Consider the following 20,000-nt stretch of genomic DNA (forward strand, 5'->3'; position numbering starts at 1 on the left):
TGTATATATGTGTATGTGTGAATATATATTTATATATATATATATATATATATATATATATATATATATATATATATATATATATATATATATATATAATATATATATATATATATATATATATACACATATGTTTACGATAACCCGTTTAAATTTCTCATCAAACATAGACTAGAGGGGCACTCAGTAGAGTGTAGACCTCTGCCACAGCAGCTTATTTCTCAACCTTTTGGTCGACTTTGACCTTGACATTTAACCTAGGACTTTCAAAATTGAATCACTTCCACATCACAACATAACAAATAATCATTGAAAGCATCACTACTCTAGAATAAAATTTTGGCCAGGAAATTGTTCACACAAACGACCTTTTGCTTGACCTTGACCATTGACCAATGACTTTCAAATTGAATCACTTTCATATCTTAACATAACAATTAATCCCTGACAGTATCACTATTCTATAAGTAAAATTGTGGCCAGGTTGTTGTTCACACACTAACGACCTTTTGATTGACCTTGACCTTTTTCAAAATTGAATTACTTCTACCTCTCAACATAACAATTAATCCCTGAAAGTATTGTTACTTTATGAGTAAAATTGTGGAAAGGGAGTTGTTCACACACAAACAACCTTTTGCTCGACCTTGACCTTTGACCAAAGACTTTCAATATTGAATTACTTCCACATCTCAACATAACAATTAATCCCTGAAAGTTGCACTACTCTATGAGTGAAACTGTGGCCAGGAAGTTGTTTACACACAAACAAACAAAAACACAAACAGCAGCAAAAACATAACTTCCTCTCCAACTTCATTGGCAGAGGTAATAATAAAAGCCATATACAATTCAAAATCTTAAAATGTTAAAAGTTCTTGAGAGCTCTTAATGTGGATACAAGACAAGGAATGCTACCATGTGGTTACAAGATAACGGACAATCCAGGGAACAAAGACAGAGATGGAAATGTTAATACAGCTGGCAATAGACAAACAACAAGGATTTACAGTGCGGGGCATAATGGGTGGAGTTAACAGTTAGCGTACACCTGTAACTCATATAACACCAAATTATTTAAAAACTTGGTTCAAGTCCAGCGTATGTTGTATTGCATTTGACTAAATTTACTAACTCAATAACTATGTTAATCATCATAACTGGAAAAGCTGTTTTTAAATAAGGCAATTCTCAATAAGTCCACAAATCATGTGATTTCTGTGAATTAGTCGGCAGGTATAGGGATTACTTCCTCTGTAGAAGGATGTATATGAGATTTTATTTAATACACAAAATGGGCTATGTTCAAAGTAATGAGTTACTGTATAACATAAATGAAGCTACATTTACCAAACTAGAAAATAAAGTTTGCTATTACCCTGAGGGCTATTAATTTACTAAGAAAGCAAGAAAATGAAAAACATAGACTAAATAAACTACTATACCTTGGATCCCTGAAGAGCTCCTGTTCCAGCATATATCTGACTGATTCTGTTCCCGTTATCTTTCCACATCTCTTCCAGTTTTGTAGTGAAACGCTGGACAATAACTCCATTATTTGATACACCTAAATATTCTAACATCTTCTGGAGTATGTCTAAACCAAGGAATAACTGTACACGATTAGTTCTGTCAAGGCAATCCAAGCAGTTTGTCCGCACTGTCCCTTGTTGCATCTGTCAAAATCAATTGCTGTATTATCAAACTGTTCTGAAATAAATAATCGTCAGATTTAGCAACATTACATTCCATGAAAAGCAAATGCCATTGAATTTCTTGTACAGTAAGATGTTAACCAATTTATGATTATTATGACCATGTACCCAACAGTTCTATTATTTTTCTTTACCTTTAACACTATGGGTTACCTTTAACCCTATGGGTTACTTCAATAATAACTCTTTTGCCATTAGATCTTTTTATCACTGTTTCAAATATGTATTTCAATCTTCCTAGCTATCTAATACATATGCAAAATAACAGCTTTAGTACTTCAAATAGCCCTGGCAGGCTGATATACAAACACTTCTTGATTTTCTATGGAAGTAGCTCTAGTTTTCACTACTCCTGTTCATCGGGGTACACGAGTCATGCCAAGTATTGATCCTTCTTTCATATCTCCATGAAAACTTATTAATTTTGTGCTTCAAAATTTTTTTTTTATATAAAAAGAAAAATGGACATTAAAGTTTAATGTCAGTAAAAAAATATTTTTTATAATTTTTTTTTTGATACTTATAGCCATATAGAATAGTCATTTACCTTCGAAAAATAAACTACTTGACTTCTGATATCATAAACTCTCTCAATTCCTATATCCCTCCCACTCAGAGAGCATCCCACAAGGGATAGGGACTCTACTGGTGATCAGAGAACACATATGGTGATCCCCTATACTTATAAAAATCCTCTACTTCATTCTATCAAAATTAAATGAAAAACCTTTACTAAATCTGATATTTCCCAGGTAAATATTGAAAAAATAAATTTTATCAAAAAGCTCACTTTGATGAAGCTAAGTAATGAATTACATACACAAATACTGCACTTCCAGAGAGGGTGGAGAGTGATGAAACAACCAGTTGAAAAATCTCACTTCATAACTTTAAGAGCATTTCCTTCTTCTATTTACAATATTATGGAATAAATTCAGAAGTTCACCTTGCTTTTTCCTGGTAAAGTAATGAATTACATGACAATACAATATCAGCAATAATCTAAGCAATGCGATCCCCCTTTCATATTTTATAGGATACAAGGAGTAGCAAAACTCCCACCTAAGAAATTTAAAAATCCTTACCTAACAACAACTGGTGCTTAAATAACCTATTTAGTATACCGTACATATACCTACATTAAGTGGAGTATGTAGTAAAGCATGTGTTAGAATAAGAAATTAAGTGAGCGATTGGTTTCCGGTGAGAGTGGGGTTGAGACAGGGATGTGTGATGTCGCCGTGGTTGTTTAACTTGTATGTTGATGGAGTGGTGAGAGAGGTGAATGCTCGAGTACTTGGACGAGGATTGAAACTGGTAGACGAGAATGACCATGAATGGGAGGTAAATCAGTTGTTGTTTGCAGATGATACTGTACTGGTTGCAGACGCGGAAGAGAAGCTTGGCCGATTAGTGACAGAATATGGAAGGGTGTGTGAGAGAAGGAAGTTGAGAGTTAATGTGAGTAAGAGTAAGGTTATGAGATGTACGAGAAGGGAAGGTGGTGCAAGTTTGAATGTCATGTTGAATGGAGAGTTACTTGAGGAGGTGGATCAGTTCAAGTACTTGGGGTCTGTTGTTGCAGCAAATGGTGGAGTGGAAGCAGATGTACGTCAGAGAGTGAATGAAGGGGGCAAAGTGTTGGGGGCAGTTAAGGGAGTAGTAAAAAATAGAGGGTTGGGCATGAATGTAAAGAGAGTTCTATATGAGAAAGTGATTGTACCAACTGTGATGTATGGATCGGAGTTGTGGGGAATGAGAGTGACGGAGAGACAGAAATTGAATGTGCTTGAGATGAAGTGTCTAAGGAGTATGGCTGGTGTATCTCGAGTAGATAGGGTTAGGAATGAAGTGGTGAAGGTGAGAATGGGTTTAAGAAATGAGTTAGCAGTTAGAGTGGATATGAATGTGTTGAGGTGGTTTCGCCATGTTGAGAGAATGGAAAATGGATGTCTGCTAAAGAAGGTGATGAATGCAAGAGTCAATGGGAGAAGTGCAAGAGGAAGGCCAAGGTTTGGGTGGATGGATGGAGTGAAGAAAGCTCTGGGTGATAGGAGGATAGATATGAGAGAGGCAAGAGAGCGTGCTAGAAACAGGAATGAATGGCGAGCGATTGTGACGCAGTTCCGGTAGGCCCTGCTGCTTCCTCCGGTGCCTTAGATGACCGCAGAGGTAGCAGCAGTAGAGGATTCAGCATTATGAAGCTTTATTTGTTGTGGATAACGGGGGAGGGTGGGCTGTGGTACCCTAGCAGTACCAGCCGAACTCGGTTGAGTACCTTGTCAGGCTGGGAGGACTGTAGAGAGGAGAGGTCCCCTTTTTTGTTTCATTTGTTTGATGTCGGCTACCCCCTAAAATTGGGGGAAGTGCCTTGGTATATGTTTGTATGTATGTGGAATATATCTAAACAAGTCTATATATATCTAACCTGAAAATAAAATATCCCCAAAGATACTAAGGCCTGAAATCCAACAATCATTACAAGTAAAGGATACCACTACTGCTGTTAACCGCTCCGTTGAGACCCTTATTGTTAGGGTCGACACTAATGGATCTGAGGGAAGAGGGGAAGGATGGGTTTCCTAAGTCTTATAGTACTTCCTTTGCCTAAAAACGAGGTGCAGGAACCAGGCAGGAGGTCTTTTCCGCTCTCAATGATTTCTTCTCCCTTGTAACCTGTGCGTTGACCATGTCTAATGCTTCTCTGGCCAGAAGTAACCAAAGGAGCTCCAAGAGATGGCAGAAATGGTCAATGGCTGCTTTCCTGCTTTTGGGAGGAGATGAAAGGGCTTCTACCAATCCGTTGATCCTCCGGATGCACCGGACGAAGGAAAGTCGAATCTGATTCGCCTTCCTCAGTGTCCTTAGGTTTAGGATCAGCCATTGTTGAGAAATCCTGTTGGATTCTTCCAAACTGGATTCTTCTGAGTCATGTTCAGAGTCTTCTCTCTCTGCAATTGCTTTGGATGAATCAAGAGAGGAATTGTCATCAATGATAATATCCATCCTCACCACTCAGACGGAAGAGAGTTCAAATGAACTGAAAGTGTCCCTAGAGGAATCTCTTGGCTGGGACACAGGGATGTGTTTGGGCATCATTAGAACAGCAGAGGCCAAGAGCTTAGGGATTGTTTTCTAGTCCTTACTCTCTCTTTGCCTGGAACCCATTACCATAGGAGACGACGACTTGTAGGGCCCTCACAGTCCGTAAAGATGTCCTCGACTTGTTCTGGAAATCTCTGGCCCTCTTGCATGGTGGAGAGTGGTCAGAATCACATTATATAGGCAATAACATTTAAGTGTCTACCTTGGTAATCTCTCTGGGAGGGATTGATTGATTTCAAAATTTCTGGCATCCTGATATCAAAGGTGATTTACAGCGATATCGTTTGTTGTAAATAAAGAATATAGGGATATTCAATCTGAAACCTTAAAAGCGAAGATGTCCTAATAAAAGTTTAATAGCTTTAAGAAGACCTGGAGGGAGAAAGAGAGCCTCTGTGCTCTCTTAGGCAGTTGTCCCCTATAGGTGGCATAACCTGTACCCTCTTCCTGATTCTCTTTTTGATAAGCACGTTGACCTGCACCAGTTGTTGTTGTTGTTGTTGTTGTTGTTGTTGTTGTTGGAAAACCAGGATGCTATAAGCCTAAGGGCCCCAACTGGGAAAACTATCCCAGTGAAGAAAAGAAATAAGGAAATAAATAAACTAAAATATAAGTAATGAACAATTAAAATATTTTAAGAAGTGACAAAACTTATCTTTCATATATAAACTATGAAGACAGACTTCTGTCGGCCTGTCACAAAAACATTTGCTGAAAGTTTGAACTTTTGAAGTTCCACCAATTCAACTACCTGATTTGGAAGATCATTACACAACTTAGTAAGAGCTAGAATAACACTTCTAGAATACTGTACTGTAGAGTATTGAGCCTTATGATAGAGATGGCATGAATAATAGAATTAACTGCATATCTAGTATTACGAACAGGATGGTACTGTCTGAGAATTAGGAATTATGAAAAATGTTATTTTGATAATAAAATAAATTTTTGAATATACTTACCCGGTGATTATATAAGCTGCAGCTCTGCTGCTCGACAGAAAACTCTACGTAAAAAATCCGCCAGCGATTGCTATGCAGGTAGGGGGTGTACTTCAACAGCGCCATCTGTCGTGCAGGTACTCAGTACTCATTGTAAACAAAGAACTCAATTTTCTCCTCGGTCCACTGCGTCTCTATTGGGGAGGAAGGGAGGGTCCTTTAATATATAATCACCGGGTAAGTATATTCAAAAATTTATTTTATTATCAAAATAACATTTTTCAATATTTAACTTAGCCGGTGATTATATAAGCTGATTCACACCCAGGGGGGTGGGTAGAGACCAGCAATAAATGTTTACATTGTTATGAGCTAAGGATTTTTTATTTCATTTTAGAAGTTATCAAAATAACAAACATAAAATAAATAAGTACCTGGTAAGGAAGTCGACTTGAACAATTACTCTGCCTTTTTAAGTACGTCTTCCTTACGGAGCCTCGCGATCCTCTTAGGATGCTGAGCGACCCCTAGGATCTGAAGTATGAAGGGTTGCAACCTATACCACAGGACCTCATCAAAACCTCTAATCTAGGCGCTTCTCAAGAAAAGAATTTGACCACCCGCCAAATCAACCAGGATGCGAAAGGCTTCTTAGCCTTCCGGACAACCCAAAAACAACAATAAAAACATTTCAAGAGAAAGATTAAAAAGGTTATGGAATTAGGGGAATGTAGTGGTTGAGCCCTCACCCACTACTGCACTCGCTGCTACGAATGGTCCCAGGGTGTAGCAGTTCTTGTAAAGAGACTGGACATCTTTAAGATAAAAAGACGCGAACACTGACTTGCTTCTCCAATAGGTTGCGTCCATTATACTTCGCAGAGATCTATTTTGTTTAAAGGCCACTGAAGTTGCGACAGCTCTAACTTCATGTGTCCTTACCTTCAGCAAAGCTTGGTCTTCCTCACTCAGATGGGAATGAGCTTCTCGTATTAACAGTCTGATAAAATAGGATAAAGCATTCTTTGACATAGGCAAAGATGGTTTCTTAACAGAACACCATAAAGCTTCTGACTGTCCTCGTAAAGGTTTAGTTCGTCTTAAATAGAACTTAAGAGCTCTCACAGGGCATAAGACTCTTTCTAGTTCATTTCCAACCATATTTGATAGGCTTGGAATATCGAACGATTTCGGCCAAGGACGAGAAGGTAGCTCGTTTTTGGCTAGAAAACCAAGTTGTAAAGAACATGTAGCCGTTTCAGATGAAAATCCGATGTTCCTGCTGAAGGCGTGAATCTCACTGACTCTTTTAGCTGTGGCTAAGCAAACCAGGAAAAGAGTCTTTAAAGTGAGATCTTTAAAGGAGGCTGATTGTAGCGGCTCGAACCTTTCTGACATGAGGAATCTTAGTATCACGTCTAAATTCCAACCAGGTGTAGCCAAACGACACTCCTTCGTGGTCTCAAAAGACTTAAGGAGGTCCTGTAGATCTTTGTTGTTGGAAAGATCTAAGCCTCTGTGACGGAAGACTGATGCCAACATGCTTCTGTAACCCTTGATAGTGGGAGCTGAAAGAGATCTTTCTTTCCTCAGGTATAAAAGGAAGTCAGCTATTTGAGTACAGAGGTACTGGTCGAGGATACTGATACTGACTTGCACCAGTTTCGGAAGACTTCCCACTTCGATTGGTAGACTCTAAGGGTGGATGTCCTCCTTGCTCTAGCAATCGCACTGGCTGCCTCCTTCGAAAAGCCTCTAGCTCTCGAGAGTCTTTCGATAGTCTGAAGGCAGTCAGACGAAGAGCGTGGAGGCCTTGGTGTACCTTCTTTACGTGTGGCTGACGTAGAAGGTCCACCCTTAGAGGAAGAGTTCTGGGAACGTCCACTAGCCATCGAAGTACCTCGGTGAACCATTCTCTCGCGGGCCAGAGGGGAGCAACTAACGTCAACCTTGTCCCTTCGTGAGAGGCGAACTTCTGCAGTACCTTGTTGACAATCTTGAACGGGGGAAATGCATATAGGTCTAGATGTGACCAATCTAGGAGAAAGGCATCTATATGAACTGCTGCTGGGTCCGGGATTGGTGAGCAATATATTGGGAGCCTCTTGGTCATCGAGGTTGCGAAGAGATCTATGGTAGGCTGGCCCCATGTGGCCCACAGTCTCTTGCACACATCCTTGTGTAGGGTCCATTCTGTTGGAATGATTTGTCCCTTCCGACTGAGGCAATCTGCCATGACATTCAAGTTGCCTTGGATGAACCTCGTTACTAGAGAAATGTTTAGATCTTTCGACCAGGTGAGGAGGTCCCTTGCGATCTCGTACAACGTCATAGAGTGGGTCCCTCCTTGCTTGGAGATGTACGCCAAAGCCGTGGTGTTGTCCGAGTTCACCTCCACCACTTTGCCTTGAAGGAGAGACTTGAAGCTTTTCAAGGCCAGATGAACTGCCAGTAGCTCCTTGCAGTTGATATGCATTGTCCTTTGACTCGAGTTCCAAGTTCCCGAGCATTCCCGACCGTCTAATGTCGCGCCCCAGCCCGTGTCCGATGCGTCCGAGAAGAGAACGTGGTTGGGAGTCTGAACAGCCAGGGGCAGACCCTCTCTGAGGCTGATACTGTCCTTCCACCAAGTCAGGGAAGACTTCATCTTCTCGGAAATGGGGATCGAGACCGCTTCTAGCATCTTGTCCTTTTTCCAGTAAACAGCTAGGTGATATTGAAGAGGACGGAGGTGTAGTCTTCCTAACGATACGAACTGTTCCAGGGATGATAGTGTCCCTATCAGACTCATCCACTGCCTGACTGAACATCGTTCCTTCTTCAGCATGTTCTGGATGCATAACTGGGCTTGACTTGTTCTGGGGGCCGACGGAAAAGCCCGAAAAGCTAGACTGTGAATCTCCATCCCTAAATACACAATAGTTTGGGATGGGACCACTTGAGACTTTTCCATATTGACCAGGAGACCCAATTCCATGGTCAGATCTAGAGTCCACTTTAGATCCTTCAGACAGCGACGACTGGAAGAAGCTCTTAGAAGCCAGTCGTCCAAATAGAGGGAGGCTCTGATGTCCGCTAAATGAAGGAATTTGGCTATATTCCTCATCAGCCTCGTAAACACAAGAGGAGCTGTGCTTAGGCCAAAGCATAGGGCTTGAAACTGGTAGACAACCTTTTCGTAAACGAATCTCAGAAAAGGTTGGGAGTCTGGGTGGATGGGGACGTGAAAGTATGCGTCCCTTAGGTCTAAAGAGACCATCCAGTCTTCCCTTCTGACCGCTGCTAGAACGGACTTTGTGGTCTCCATGGCGAACGTCTGCTTTGTGACAAAGACATTCAGCGCACTGACGTCTAGCACCGGCCTCCACCCTCCTGTCTTCTTTACCACTAAGAAGAGACGGTTGTAGAAGCCCGGGGTTTGATGGTCCAGGACTTTGACTACCGCTCCCTTTTCTAGCAAGAGAGACACCTCCTGTTTCAATGCTCGTCTCGTCTTCCTCTCTGTACCTGGGAGAGAGATCGATGGGAGACGTTGCTAGAGGGGGTTTTCGTACAAACGGGATCTTGTACCCCTCTCTGAGCAACTTCACAGATTGTGCATCTGCGCCTCTCTTCTCCCAGGTCTGCCAGAAGTTTTTGAGTCTGGCTCCCACTGCTGTCTGAAGAAGGTGGCAGTCAGACTCTGCCTTTAAAGGACTTGGTTCCTTTCTTCTTCCCACGTCTCCCTTCGGCACGAGCACCTCCTCTGCTGGAGGCTCTGCCACGAAAGGGCGGAATAAATCTGGACACTGGAGTGTCCATCTTTGGTCTTGACAAGGTAGGCAAAGGGGTGGCTTTGCGGGCAGAGGACGCAACCAGGTCATGGGTGTCCTTCTGTATCAAAGAAGCAGCAATCTCCTTAATCAAGTCCTCTGGAAAAAGGCACTTAGAGAGAGGAGCAAAAAGAAGTTCTGATCTTTGACACGGTGTCACTCCAGCAGACAGGAAAGAGCAAAGGTTCTCACGCTTCTTGATGACTCCGGATACGAACGATGCAGCAAGCTCACTAGATCCGTCACGTATGGCCTAGTCCATGCAGGACATGATGAGCAAGGAAGATTCCTTCTCAGACGGGGAGATCTTCCTGCTCAAAGCTCCCAGACACCAGTCCAAAAAGTTGAAGACCTCGAAGGCTCTAAATACTCCTTTCAACAGATGGTCTAGGTCCGAAGGTGACCAGCATATCTTAGAGCGTCTCATGGCTAGCCTGCGGGGAGAGTCTACAAGACTTGAGAAGTCGCCCTGGGCAGAGGCAGGAACTCCCAAGCCGAGAACTTCTCCCGTGGCATACCAGACGCTCGATCTGGAAGAGAGTTTAGCAGGGGGAAACGTAAAGGCTGTCTTCCCTAGACTCTTTTTGGACTGCATCCAATCTCCTAAAACTCGTAAAGCTCTCTTGGACGAGCGTGCGAGGACGAGTCTCGTAAAGGCAGGCGAGGATGACTGCGTACCTAAAGCAAACTCTGACGGAGGAGAGCGCGGAGCCACAGACACAAACTGGTCCGGAAACATCTCTTTGAACAGAGCAAGAACTTTTCTAAAGTCCAAAGAGGGTTGCGTGGACTTGGGCTCGTCAAGGTCCGAATGTGGTTCATCAACGTGTGCCGCATCGTCATCATCAGAGAGTCCATCATCCGAGAATTGAGGAGGAAGCGGCAATGGAGTAGGTATCGGCTGGTTAGCTGAGTCCGGTCGCACGGGTGCACGCGTGACTGAACCGGACGCAACGTCATGGAACTGTTGCCCAGTCTGTGAGCTGGCAACAACCATAGCAGCGCGGGGACGCACAGCGTCTAACTGTACTCCAGACTGTCTAGTCTGATGTGGGCGAGCAGAGGCAACCACACTGGGTTGCGGAGGTTGACGCACCGCGTCACAACAAAACAACTCTGACGGTTGTTGTACCTCGCGAACGTCAACGGAAGGTTCCGTGCGTCGCTGAACGTCAACATGCGGCTGGCAGGGTACACTGGAACGCATGGGTGGCGGGACTCTCTCAGCTGGAGTGCGCAAGAAGGTCGCCTCAGCATCCACAGGACGCACAACCGTGGTTGGTTGTAGGCAAGAGGTTGGTGCAGCAGCAACCTTCTCCGCACGAAAGTCCTGCATCAGAGACGTTAATTGGTACTGCATGGTCTGCAGCAAAGACCACTTAGGGTCTGCAGGAGCAGGTGCGGCGACAGACGGTGTAACTGCCTGAGGCGGTACCGCTTTGCCTCTCTTAGGAGGTGAGCAGTCATCGGAAGACTGCAGCGAGTCCGAACTGACCCAGTGGCTACAACTGGGCCGTTGGACTTGCGCGGAAGGGACCGACTTGCGCTTAAGAGGTCGTGAGACCTTGGTCCATGGTTTCTTACGAGAAACCTCTTCCGCAGACGAGGAATAAATGGGCTCTCTCGTCTTTGTGTGGGTGGGGCGATCTTGGGTAGATACGCCCGAAACCACGGAGGGAACGTCTGTACGCTGATTAAAGCCTCTCGAACCCATTGGTCGTACGACATTGCTTCTCCCCTGGACTTGGGAGCTTGCAAGAGGTCCCGGACTAGGAGGACGACAGGCACGAACAGACGAACTCTCAAGCGCAACACTATCCACAACATTATCACTCACTTTATCACTTCCCACTGCACTCTTACACTTCAGCTCCTTGACGTCCGCCATGAGCTGGTTACGGTCACTAGCCAAGGACTCAACTCTCTCACCCAGAGCTTGGATGGCACGCATCATATCAGCCATCGAAGGTTCCTGAGTGCCAGAAGGGGGATTAGGAGCAACCACTACAGGGGAAGGAATAGGTTGTGGGGCATGAGGAGAGGAAAAATCAACTGAACGAGATGAACTTCTCCTGACTCTATCTCTCTCTAGCCTACGTGTATATTTCTGGAATTCGATAAAATCGAATTCCGAAAGCCCAACGCATTCCTCACATCGATCTTCCAATTGACAGGTTTTATCCCGACAATTGGAACAAACGGTGTGAGGATCGATAGAGGCCTTCGGAAGACGCCTTGAACAGTCCCTAGCATTACACTTCCTGAATTTTGGGACTTGAGAAGGGTCAGCCATTTTGAATTGGTCAAAGGGGAATTCAAAAACTATCCAAAGTCATCAACAAATAATCCGATATCAAAAAAAGAATGCAAGGATTTATTGAAGAGAAAGCCTGCACAGCGAAAGCTCAAAACTAGAAACGTGTACTTCACCAAATAGTTGTGAAAACCAATCCAGTTAGCAACAGCGAATTAGTAGGTCTTGCCGGTAGCACGACAGAGAGAAAATTGAGTTCTTTGTTTACAATGAGTACTGAGTACCTGCACGACAGATGGCGCTGTTGAAGTACACCCCCTACCTGCATAGCGATCGCTGGCGGATTTTTTACGTAGAGTTTTCTGTCGAGCAGCAGAGCTGCAGCTTATATAATCACCGGCTAAGTTAAATATTGAAAAATCTTATGCAACATGTATAAAGAGCTAACTGAATGATATTGGCAGAGATTAATATCTAAATCAGGAATAAGCAATTTAAAAGACCATAAGTTCTTATTCAACAAATTAAGTTGAGATTTAGCAGCTGAAGACAAGACAGGAAAACAATTCCCAAAACAAGGCAAAATGAAAGAATTAAAACACTTCAGAAAATCTTAAAAGTCTTTCTCAATAAGCCAATTTTTTGTGAAATTGAACAAGAGACAGGTTTAATACGGAGATTCGTTAGGGTTCAACTTCCAGCCCCATAATTTACACCATGCACTAATTTTAGCTAGATCCCTATTAAGGGATTCAACAACCCAAGATCTGCATTCAGGAGATGGAATGGATGTAAAGAGAGTAGCATTATATGCATATGCAACAAGCGTGTTTCCTAAGTCAAATCACTTGTCATGTGTATATAGTACGAAAAGTAATGGGCCAAGAATGCTACCTTGAGAACCAAAGATATCACATTCCTATTCTCACTATGGTGCCCATCAACAGCAACTCTTTGTGATCTACTGTACAGTAATACTTCAAAACTCAATAATCATAAGAAAAGACCTACCCACTTCCAACAGTTTGAGTTTGAAGACAAGGGCCTCATGATTAACATGGTCAAAGTCAGCACTAAAATCAAGGCCAGTCATACAAACTTTCTGACCACAAACAAAGGATTTCTGTACAGCATCAGAGATTGTAGGGACGTCACATACTCCAAGGGCTTTGCAAAACCCAAATTTCAAACTAGGGAACAGATAATTACCCTCAACAAACCTATTTAGATATTTTGTCGAAAGACATTAAAAATCTTTCGATATGACTAATTTGGAAATAATTTGTATTTTTTCTAACATACAAACCTTTAGCTATTTAGTAGGGATTATCTTCTGGCGGAGCTGGAAGACTAGCCATTAAGACTTTAATGAGATGTAACAACTACCCAATCACTAGTTAGTGGGAGGGTGGAGGGGATATCTGGGGTAACCAGGTACCCCTACTCACTAACACAGCAGTGATATCTCACCATTTTTTATTGCAAGCAGGACTTGAGGAAGGCAGGTGATGGCGGGACAATTTGATTAAATAGCTAAAGGTTTGTACGTTGGGAAAAATAAAAATTACTTACAAATTTGTTATTTGTTCTGACACTAACCAACCTAATGCTATTTAATAGGGATAACTCACCCATTAGGGGGCAGTAGTCGGACCTCTGGCTTGGTCACTGACCCAGGTTTTTACCAGTACAGATTTAAACTAACTGGTTGTGAGAAACTAGCAATGTGACGGTGTTGTTATATATTCCAAGTTTTTAAAAAATAGTAATCTACTGTAATTCAAACATAGATGTTCCCATTACCCACCTGGCAGGGGGTATCAGGGACATGTACAAGTATAAAGACTAGATTAGGTTACACAAGGGAAATAGTTATTACCTGCATATAAATGAGGCCAGCGAGCAGAGGAGCCATGTTGCTCTTCCCCAGAGAGGGGAAGATGAATGAAAAGAAAAGAGCCAGTCATTCTCAATCATTCATACAGACTAATCCCAGGTAACCAAAACCCTCAACCATCTGCTGCTTGTCCAACAAGGTATTTTAAACCACCTGATGTGCAGCCATCACAGGACCAATGGAAAAAGTATCCATATTCCTATGGGTCACGCCTTGCAGGTAGTGGACGATGAAGTGGTCTGATGTTCCCACACACCCTCTTATCACATCTTCATCACAGAGTAGTCGCGTTCAAACCAACTATCTGAGTACTCCTGCTCAGATTGTTCGCCAACACGTTCTTCTTGCGCAGAATGAAGCGTGCTGTTAAGGCTACCAAATTCCCTTCCGTCCACCTGAGGATTTTCACTGCTGGCAGGCATATGCGCTGTGACAAGGTCTCTCCTTGTTTGTTCAAGTGGGATACTACTGTAGAGTTGATACTCATCAGCACTACATAATGCACCACCTTTCGGATTCGAACCAAAGTCCGGATGCCGTCATGTGTAACAGATGACGGCTCCCCCTTCTTTTAATGTCTGTGATTACCAGCAAATCCAGGGGAGAAGAGAGATTTACTCCTCTTAGGAGATTGATGACTAGCACCCACCAACTCGGGTCTCTCCTGTTCGGGTCCCACCGATACTAAGGTACTCAGAGACCAAATGTGGAGCCACCTGTGGGGCACTAACTTCGAGGAATGTTAGATGCTCCAGCTTTTTTGCCACTGGTGCTAGCAATTTGCCTCTCGTGAGAAAGCTCTGCCGGTACTTGATCCCCTGAGGATGGTCGGTCTGTGAAGGGAAGGCTAGCAGCCATTCATCTTCCCAAGGGGGAGCGTTGGCAAGGCGAGGGTTAGTACGGTGCGCTGGCTAGTGCACATCTTCCAGTTTGTCCTGCTGGGAGCGTATGCTCGCAAGGTGAGAGCTAGAGAGAGAGAAGAAAAAAAAGCCTTTTCAGCTCTTAAATGTAATTTCTATCTGTGAGCAATTGTGAGAGATGTGTCCATGATTGTGAGGCAAAACTTGTAGAGTGCGCTCCTTCCAGTTTGCCCAACCGCAAGATGAGAACAGGCACTGCGCACAGGTTTGTGCACGTCTCCCAGTTCTCAAAGGCAACAGATCTACCCGTGCGTGCCTTTCTCATCTCGTCCAGGTACCATGACGTAGGACTCCCCTTTATACCGGACCAAGTTTCTTGTGTGCGCGGTTCGTGATGGAAAGACTCGCCAAAGAGAGCATTCCATGTAGCGTAAGTGAAGTACCTCTCTTAGTCAGGCAGACGAGCTTGTCTGCCCACTTTACTCAGTGAATGGGTGCATAACACCTTGCAAGATCTCCTTGCGAATCTAGTGTGTGTTAACGCCTGAGTAAGATGGACCAGGTATTTTCCTACAAACTGTCTCCTGCAGCAGCCTGGTGATAGCATTATGCTCTCCTCCAGGAGGAGGCATTCGTTCATAACAGGCTATTAAACCTGCAGGAGACAGGTTGTACCAGCACCTGTAGGGAAAAATTCCCTCCCACCATCGGAAAATGGGAAGGTCTCTGGACTACCTGGTCAACCAACACCCAGTAGGAGGTCAAGAATACCTCGGGATTGTCCCTATTGCCGCCCCCCCAAAAGGTTAGCAAGTTCCATTGAGTAGAACAACGACCTAGACCTTCCAGCACAAAGTCAATTCTCCTCGGTTCCTCGCGAGGGGTCTAGAGATTGCATAACAAGTAACATCTCAAGTTGATGACAAAATATGCAACAGTTTGCACACGCCTGCTATGAAGGGGAGGGGAAATTTACTCCAACTGCCGCCAAACACAATGGGAGTTGGCCGAGTAAGTATGTTAAAATTATTAAACCCGGATAGCCAGTACTCCTTAGAGGAAGGTGTTATTACAGCGAATCTCCTTGGTGATTGCTTATGGGCAAGAGACCGGTCGGTAACGACCGATCGCGCACAACTACTTCCGAAAATTAAGACAGACATTTATCCAATCTATCGTTGGACAGGTAAGTACTGTATGCATAAGTCCATCTACAGACCCGTAACACAGACCAGGAAGGCGGACGAACATATGGGCGTGGCTTGAATTATTAACAGTGTCCGGAACTTGGTTGGAGAACGTTGATAAACGTTCGTGACTGAGACCTCCTCCTCTTTCCTATGAACGATGAAAAAGTTTGTATTTCTTCGTCTCTGATCGGCAAAACTGGAATAAGTTTCAAATTTTCCCTTTCAGGATACCGATTCACTTATGAAAAGTTTCTGGTCTCAGTATTTTTTTGAAAACTGAGACTTCCAATTGGAAGTTAGGGAGGAACTGCCTGGGATTCAGGGAGACCCCATATCCAGTATGTCTAGTTACGGGAAGGAAAAAGAGTAATGCATAACCTGGTTTCCCGTAAGGAATACAGTATTGCCATCAACACTAATGATTTACTAGAAAGGAGTTCTAATTGTAAGATGGTCTATAGTCCTCGTAGGCAGCAAGATTGCTTGCCTGCATATGCGCATGTCAGTCTGCAGCCGCGCATGCGTAACCCCTTTGCCTCCAGGTAAACGTATGACAACGAGTGAGCCGCCTTGAGGGAATAATGTATGTGTGATAAATCGCAACATTACTACCCAATGAATTTGATTATCGACTAGCTGTAGTATTCTTAAGATGCGAATGCATGCGCTCACGAAAACAACACATACAGAGATTATAACTCTGTTGTTTGCCTGCCTGCGTTGTGGGCGGTTTTGCTAACGTTCATAAACCGGATGAGAACCTCGCAAGTTTGTCTGGTCGCCTTGTGGGCAGGTCTTCTTAACGTTCGTAAACTTAATGAAAAGCTGATAACATTCGTCTGGTCTGGCCACCTTGTGTACGGAGCTTTCTATCGTTCGTAAACGTGAGCAGAAACTGACAATCTTCCCATGAGACTAAAGACTTAAGATAATAATCTTATAAGGGTATATGTTATATCACAAGCCCGTTAGCCTAGTGCTCTGAAGAGCTCTCCATTACGTCGGGCAACAAAGCCCAAGAAAATAACCCAGAAGGATTATATTTCCCAAAACTCGGTGTCTAATGAAAACTCGTGTCCAGGGACTCACTGACGCATGCGGTTGACTCAGGCCATCGGTAGTAAACCATATTTGTGGCAATAACCCTGATGTTTTGTCTTGGCGAGAGCCCATGCGCCACAGGAGTTTGTTTCAGCCTTTAATAGAGTTTTAACGAACTTCTGTAGATGTGTAAAACTTCTCAGGGCAGACAGATACCCATGCAAATGCGAAGTCTTGCATGAAGGGTTTGTTGTTCCAGAACGCAATGATCGCAAACACAAGGCAGGTTCGTATAGGGTTGCTACCAAATGCTGGCAAGCATTTGCAAATATTGGCAAGCGCTCGCGAACGCTAGCGAGAATCAGTGAACGCTATCTGATACTAACAAACACTGGTGGACGTCCACAAAGCACTTGTAATCGCCCACGAACACCAGCGAGAATCCGTGAACGAGAATATAAAAAGCTTTAGCAATCTCCCTTCCAGCTAAATCCAGTAGCATACGCTACTCTAACTATCGCAAGGAGGGTTCACAAACTCGCTATGGGTAACAAGGCAAGGACCTTGCAAAACCTCGCCTCGGGCAAACCTGGCAAGGCGAGAGTCTTGCACGAGGCGAGAATTCCCTCATCTCTCCTCTTAGTACTCCTACCCCCCCCAAAAAGAGGGAGGGGAGTAACCTTATGTCACTCCCTCAAAGGAAACGAAAAAGGCTAAGCTGGACTTGAAGATCAGCTATTTCTCCCTCCTTAGAGTTAGAAACTATGAGGTGCAGGTCCCAAAGAGCTTGGCCTCACATCGACTTGTCGCTGGGGAAGGAAGCCGTTGTAAGCGTCCGTATAGTCTTAACTATCTGCGGCAAATATCCCAGAGGAAAAATGCAACGAGACTCGTTTCGTACCGAGGGTAAGACTCAAGAGAAAATTTCCCTTCTCGCAAGCGAAAAGATTGATCAACGCATCTTCCTCTCGATGCACATCGCCTCGCGTATGAGGGAGCTGTAGCTCATGAGGGAGAGTTGGAGAAGATCTCTCCTCTTACAAGAGAGGATTGATCAACTCCTCCTTCCTATGGTGCATCGCTTCGTGGACGAGGGAGTTACTGTTCAGAAGGGTGTTGGAGAAGATCTCTCCCCTCGTAAAAGAAAGGATCGATCAACTCCTCCTTCCTCTGGAGCATTGGCTTGCGGACGATGGTGCTGCCGCTCGGAAGGGTATTGCGTTGTCCTTCCTCGGAAGGTCGGACTGCGCAACACTTAGAGGTGAACCTCCCAATCGTACAGGTTGTATCTCCTCCCTTCGGACAAACTCGGCTAGAGGAACTGCACCCTGAATAACCTCCGAAACTTGTCCCCAAGACCTGGTGGTCCCAAGGAGTTCATGTCAGCCACTGCTAATGCCCGCCCACCGAAACAGAACGAACATTTGGTGAGCGGCAGAGGTAGAGGCAAAAGGCCTCTTGCTACCTCCCTTTCCCAGGGAGCCCGTGTAAGGAAGGCAGCTCAAAATGAAATTTAATAAACATTAGGCTAGTTGCTTTTAGCCGTAGTCGGTTAAAAGGAGGTTGACGGGAGAAAAAAATCTACGTCTTTACTATACCGAGCCGAAATAAAAAGTGACGGTTAGTCACTAGTGCTGGTGTAAGCGGGAGGGTTAACCTACCCCACACCCCCATCTGCTAACTAGCAATGGGTAGTTACAACCTGACAAAAAGTTTATCGGCTCGTTTCAGATTCGCCGAAATAATACTCCTCAGCAAAGAGCGGAAGGTTTTTATTTTGCACAGGAACAAACAAGCATTAAGCAATGATAGATATGGACCAACACAGTTCAGGCTAATGATAATTGTTAACAGATAAAGTTGACTCCTGAAGCAGTCAGAACTTGTTCAACACTCACCGACTGAACTTGGTTACCTCTTGAGCAAAAATAACCATAGGTCTCAATCTCTTCTTTTATTCTTGGTTTAAGTTTTCTTTCCAAAGCATCAGGTCCAGCACCCTTGCATTCTTGATGAAAATCAAATACTATATGCGGAGAGTCTTTACTCCAAGGGCAGTTAAGATGTTGAATCTGAAAATCAGGTAACTCTCTTAATAGGATGGTACACAAATAATAAAAAAATGAAAATTCATCAAACAAAAGAGTAATAAAATATTATTTAGAGAACCATAATAAACTTATTTCTTGCTTATTTTTCTTTTAGATTTCATGTTACTAATTACTTTTTTAATATATCAATAGATAACACTCAACATTTTTTCACCGTAATTTTATTTGTCATTAAACTAGTGTTTCTTCGTACATTAATGATTGTATAGAATAATTCAAAACATATACTATAATTTGATTCTATATATTATTTCAAGCACTTTTTCATGATAATTAAGTACAGACAGTCCTCAACCAACGAAAACAATAGGGAGCGAGATGCTGTTCATGGCTTGAATTGTTTGTAATCCGTTATCGTGAATGCTTTTTTACACACACACACACACACTCTCTCTCTCTCTCTCTCGAATTATATACCCCTGCTATTTATACAAATACGTGTATATTCTCTCTCTCTCTCTCTCTCTCTCTCTCTCTCTCTCTCTCTCGCTCTCTCTCTCTCTCTCTCTCTCGCTCTCTCTCTCTCTCTCTCTCTCTCCTCTCTCTCTCTCTCTCTCTCTCTCTCTCTCTCTCTCTCTCTCTCTCTCTCTCTATAGCAAATTTTTCTGTAAATTTTACTATAAATATTGGGTAAAGTAAAAAAATAAAATACTCTACTGTACCTCAAGTTTTTAAACCAATTCTGATGCGATCCATTTCTGATATCATATTGTACAATACTGAAATATTTGTTTACGAGTTAGTACTGTACTGTAATGTACTGCTTGATAAAGTATACTGTTCAGTAAAACACAGCAAATATATTTGATTTATAATATGAAATGGTTTACTTTACTGTACACAGGAATAGACTATTCATCACGATAAAGTATTGGATCGTCACGACACAGAATCAGCTGATCAGATGATACATGATCTCTCTCTCTCTCTCTCTCTCTCTCTCTCTCTCTCACCTTATACATCTAGATTACACAGACACACACTAGATTAAACTCTCTCTCTCTCTCTCTCTCTCTCTCTCTCTCTCTCTCTCATTACATAATCCAGTAAAATATATAATACAGTGCTTTATAC

The 20,000-nt window shown here is 43.2% G+C and overlaps 1 protein-coding gene across 1 annotated transcript in view; it reads right to left on the reverse strand.

Annotated features, from left to right (window-relative positions):
* Synj (synaptojanin) overlaps positions 1-20,000 on the reverse strand; it is a 392,031-nt gene that overhangs the window by 171,968 nt on the left and 200,063 nt on the right. The window contains exons 8-9 of the mRNA XM_068387313.1: positions 18,714-18,887; positions 1,446-1,676 (exon numbers count right to left, since the gene is read on the reverse strand). Of these exons, the coding sequence (XP_068243414.1) occupies positions 1,446-1,676; positions 18,714-18,887 (405 nt within the window). The remainder of the gene's footprint in view (positions 1-1,445; positions 1,677-18,713; positions 18,888-20,000) is intronic.

The sequence above is a fragment of the Palaemon carinicauda genome, chromosome 1, assembly GCF_036898095.1.
Source record: "Palaemon carinicauda isolate YSFRI2023 chromosome 1, ASM3689809v2, whole genome shotgun sequence".
Classification (NCBI taxonomy): Eukaryota; Metazoa; Arthropoda; class Malacostraca; order Decapoda; family Palaemonidae; genus Palaemon; species Palaemon carinicauda.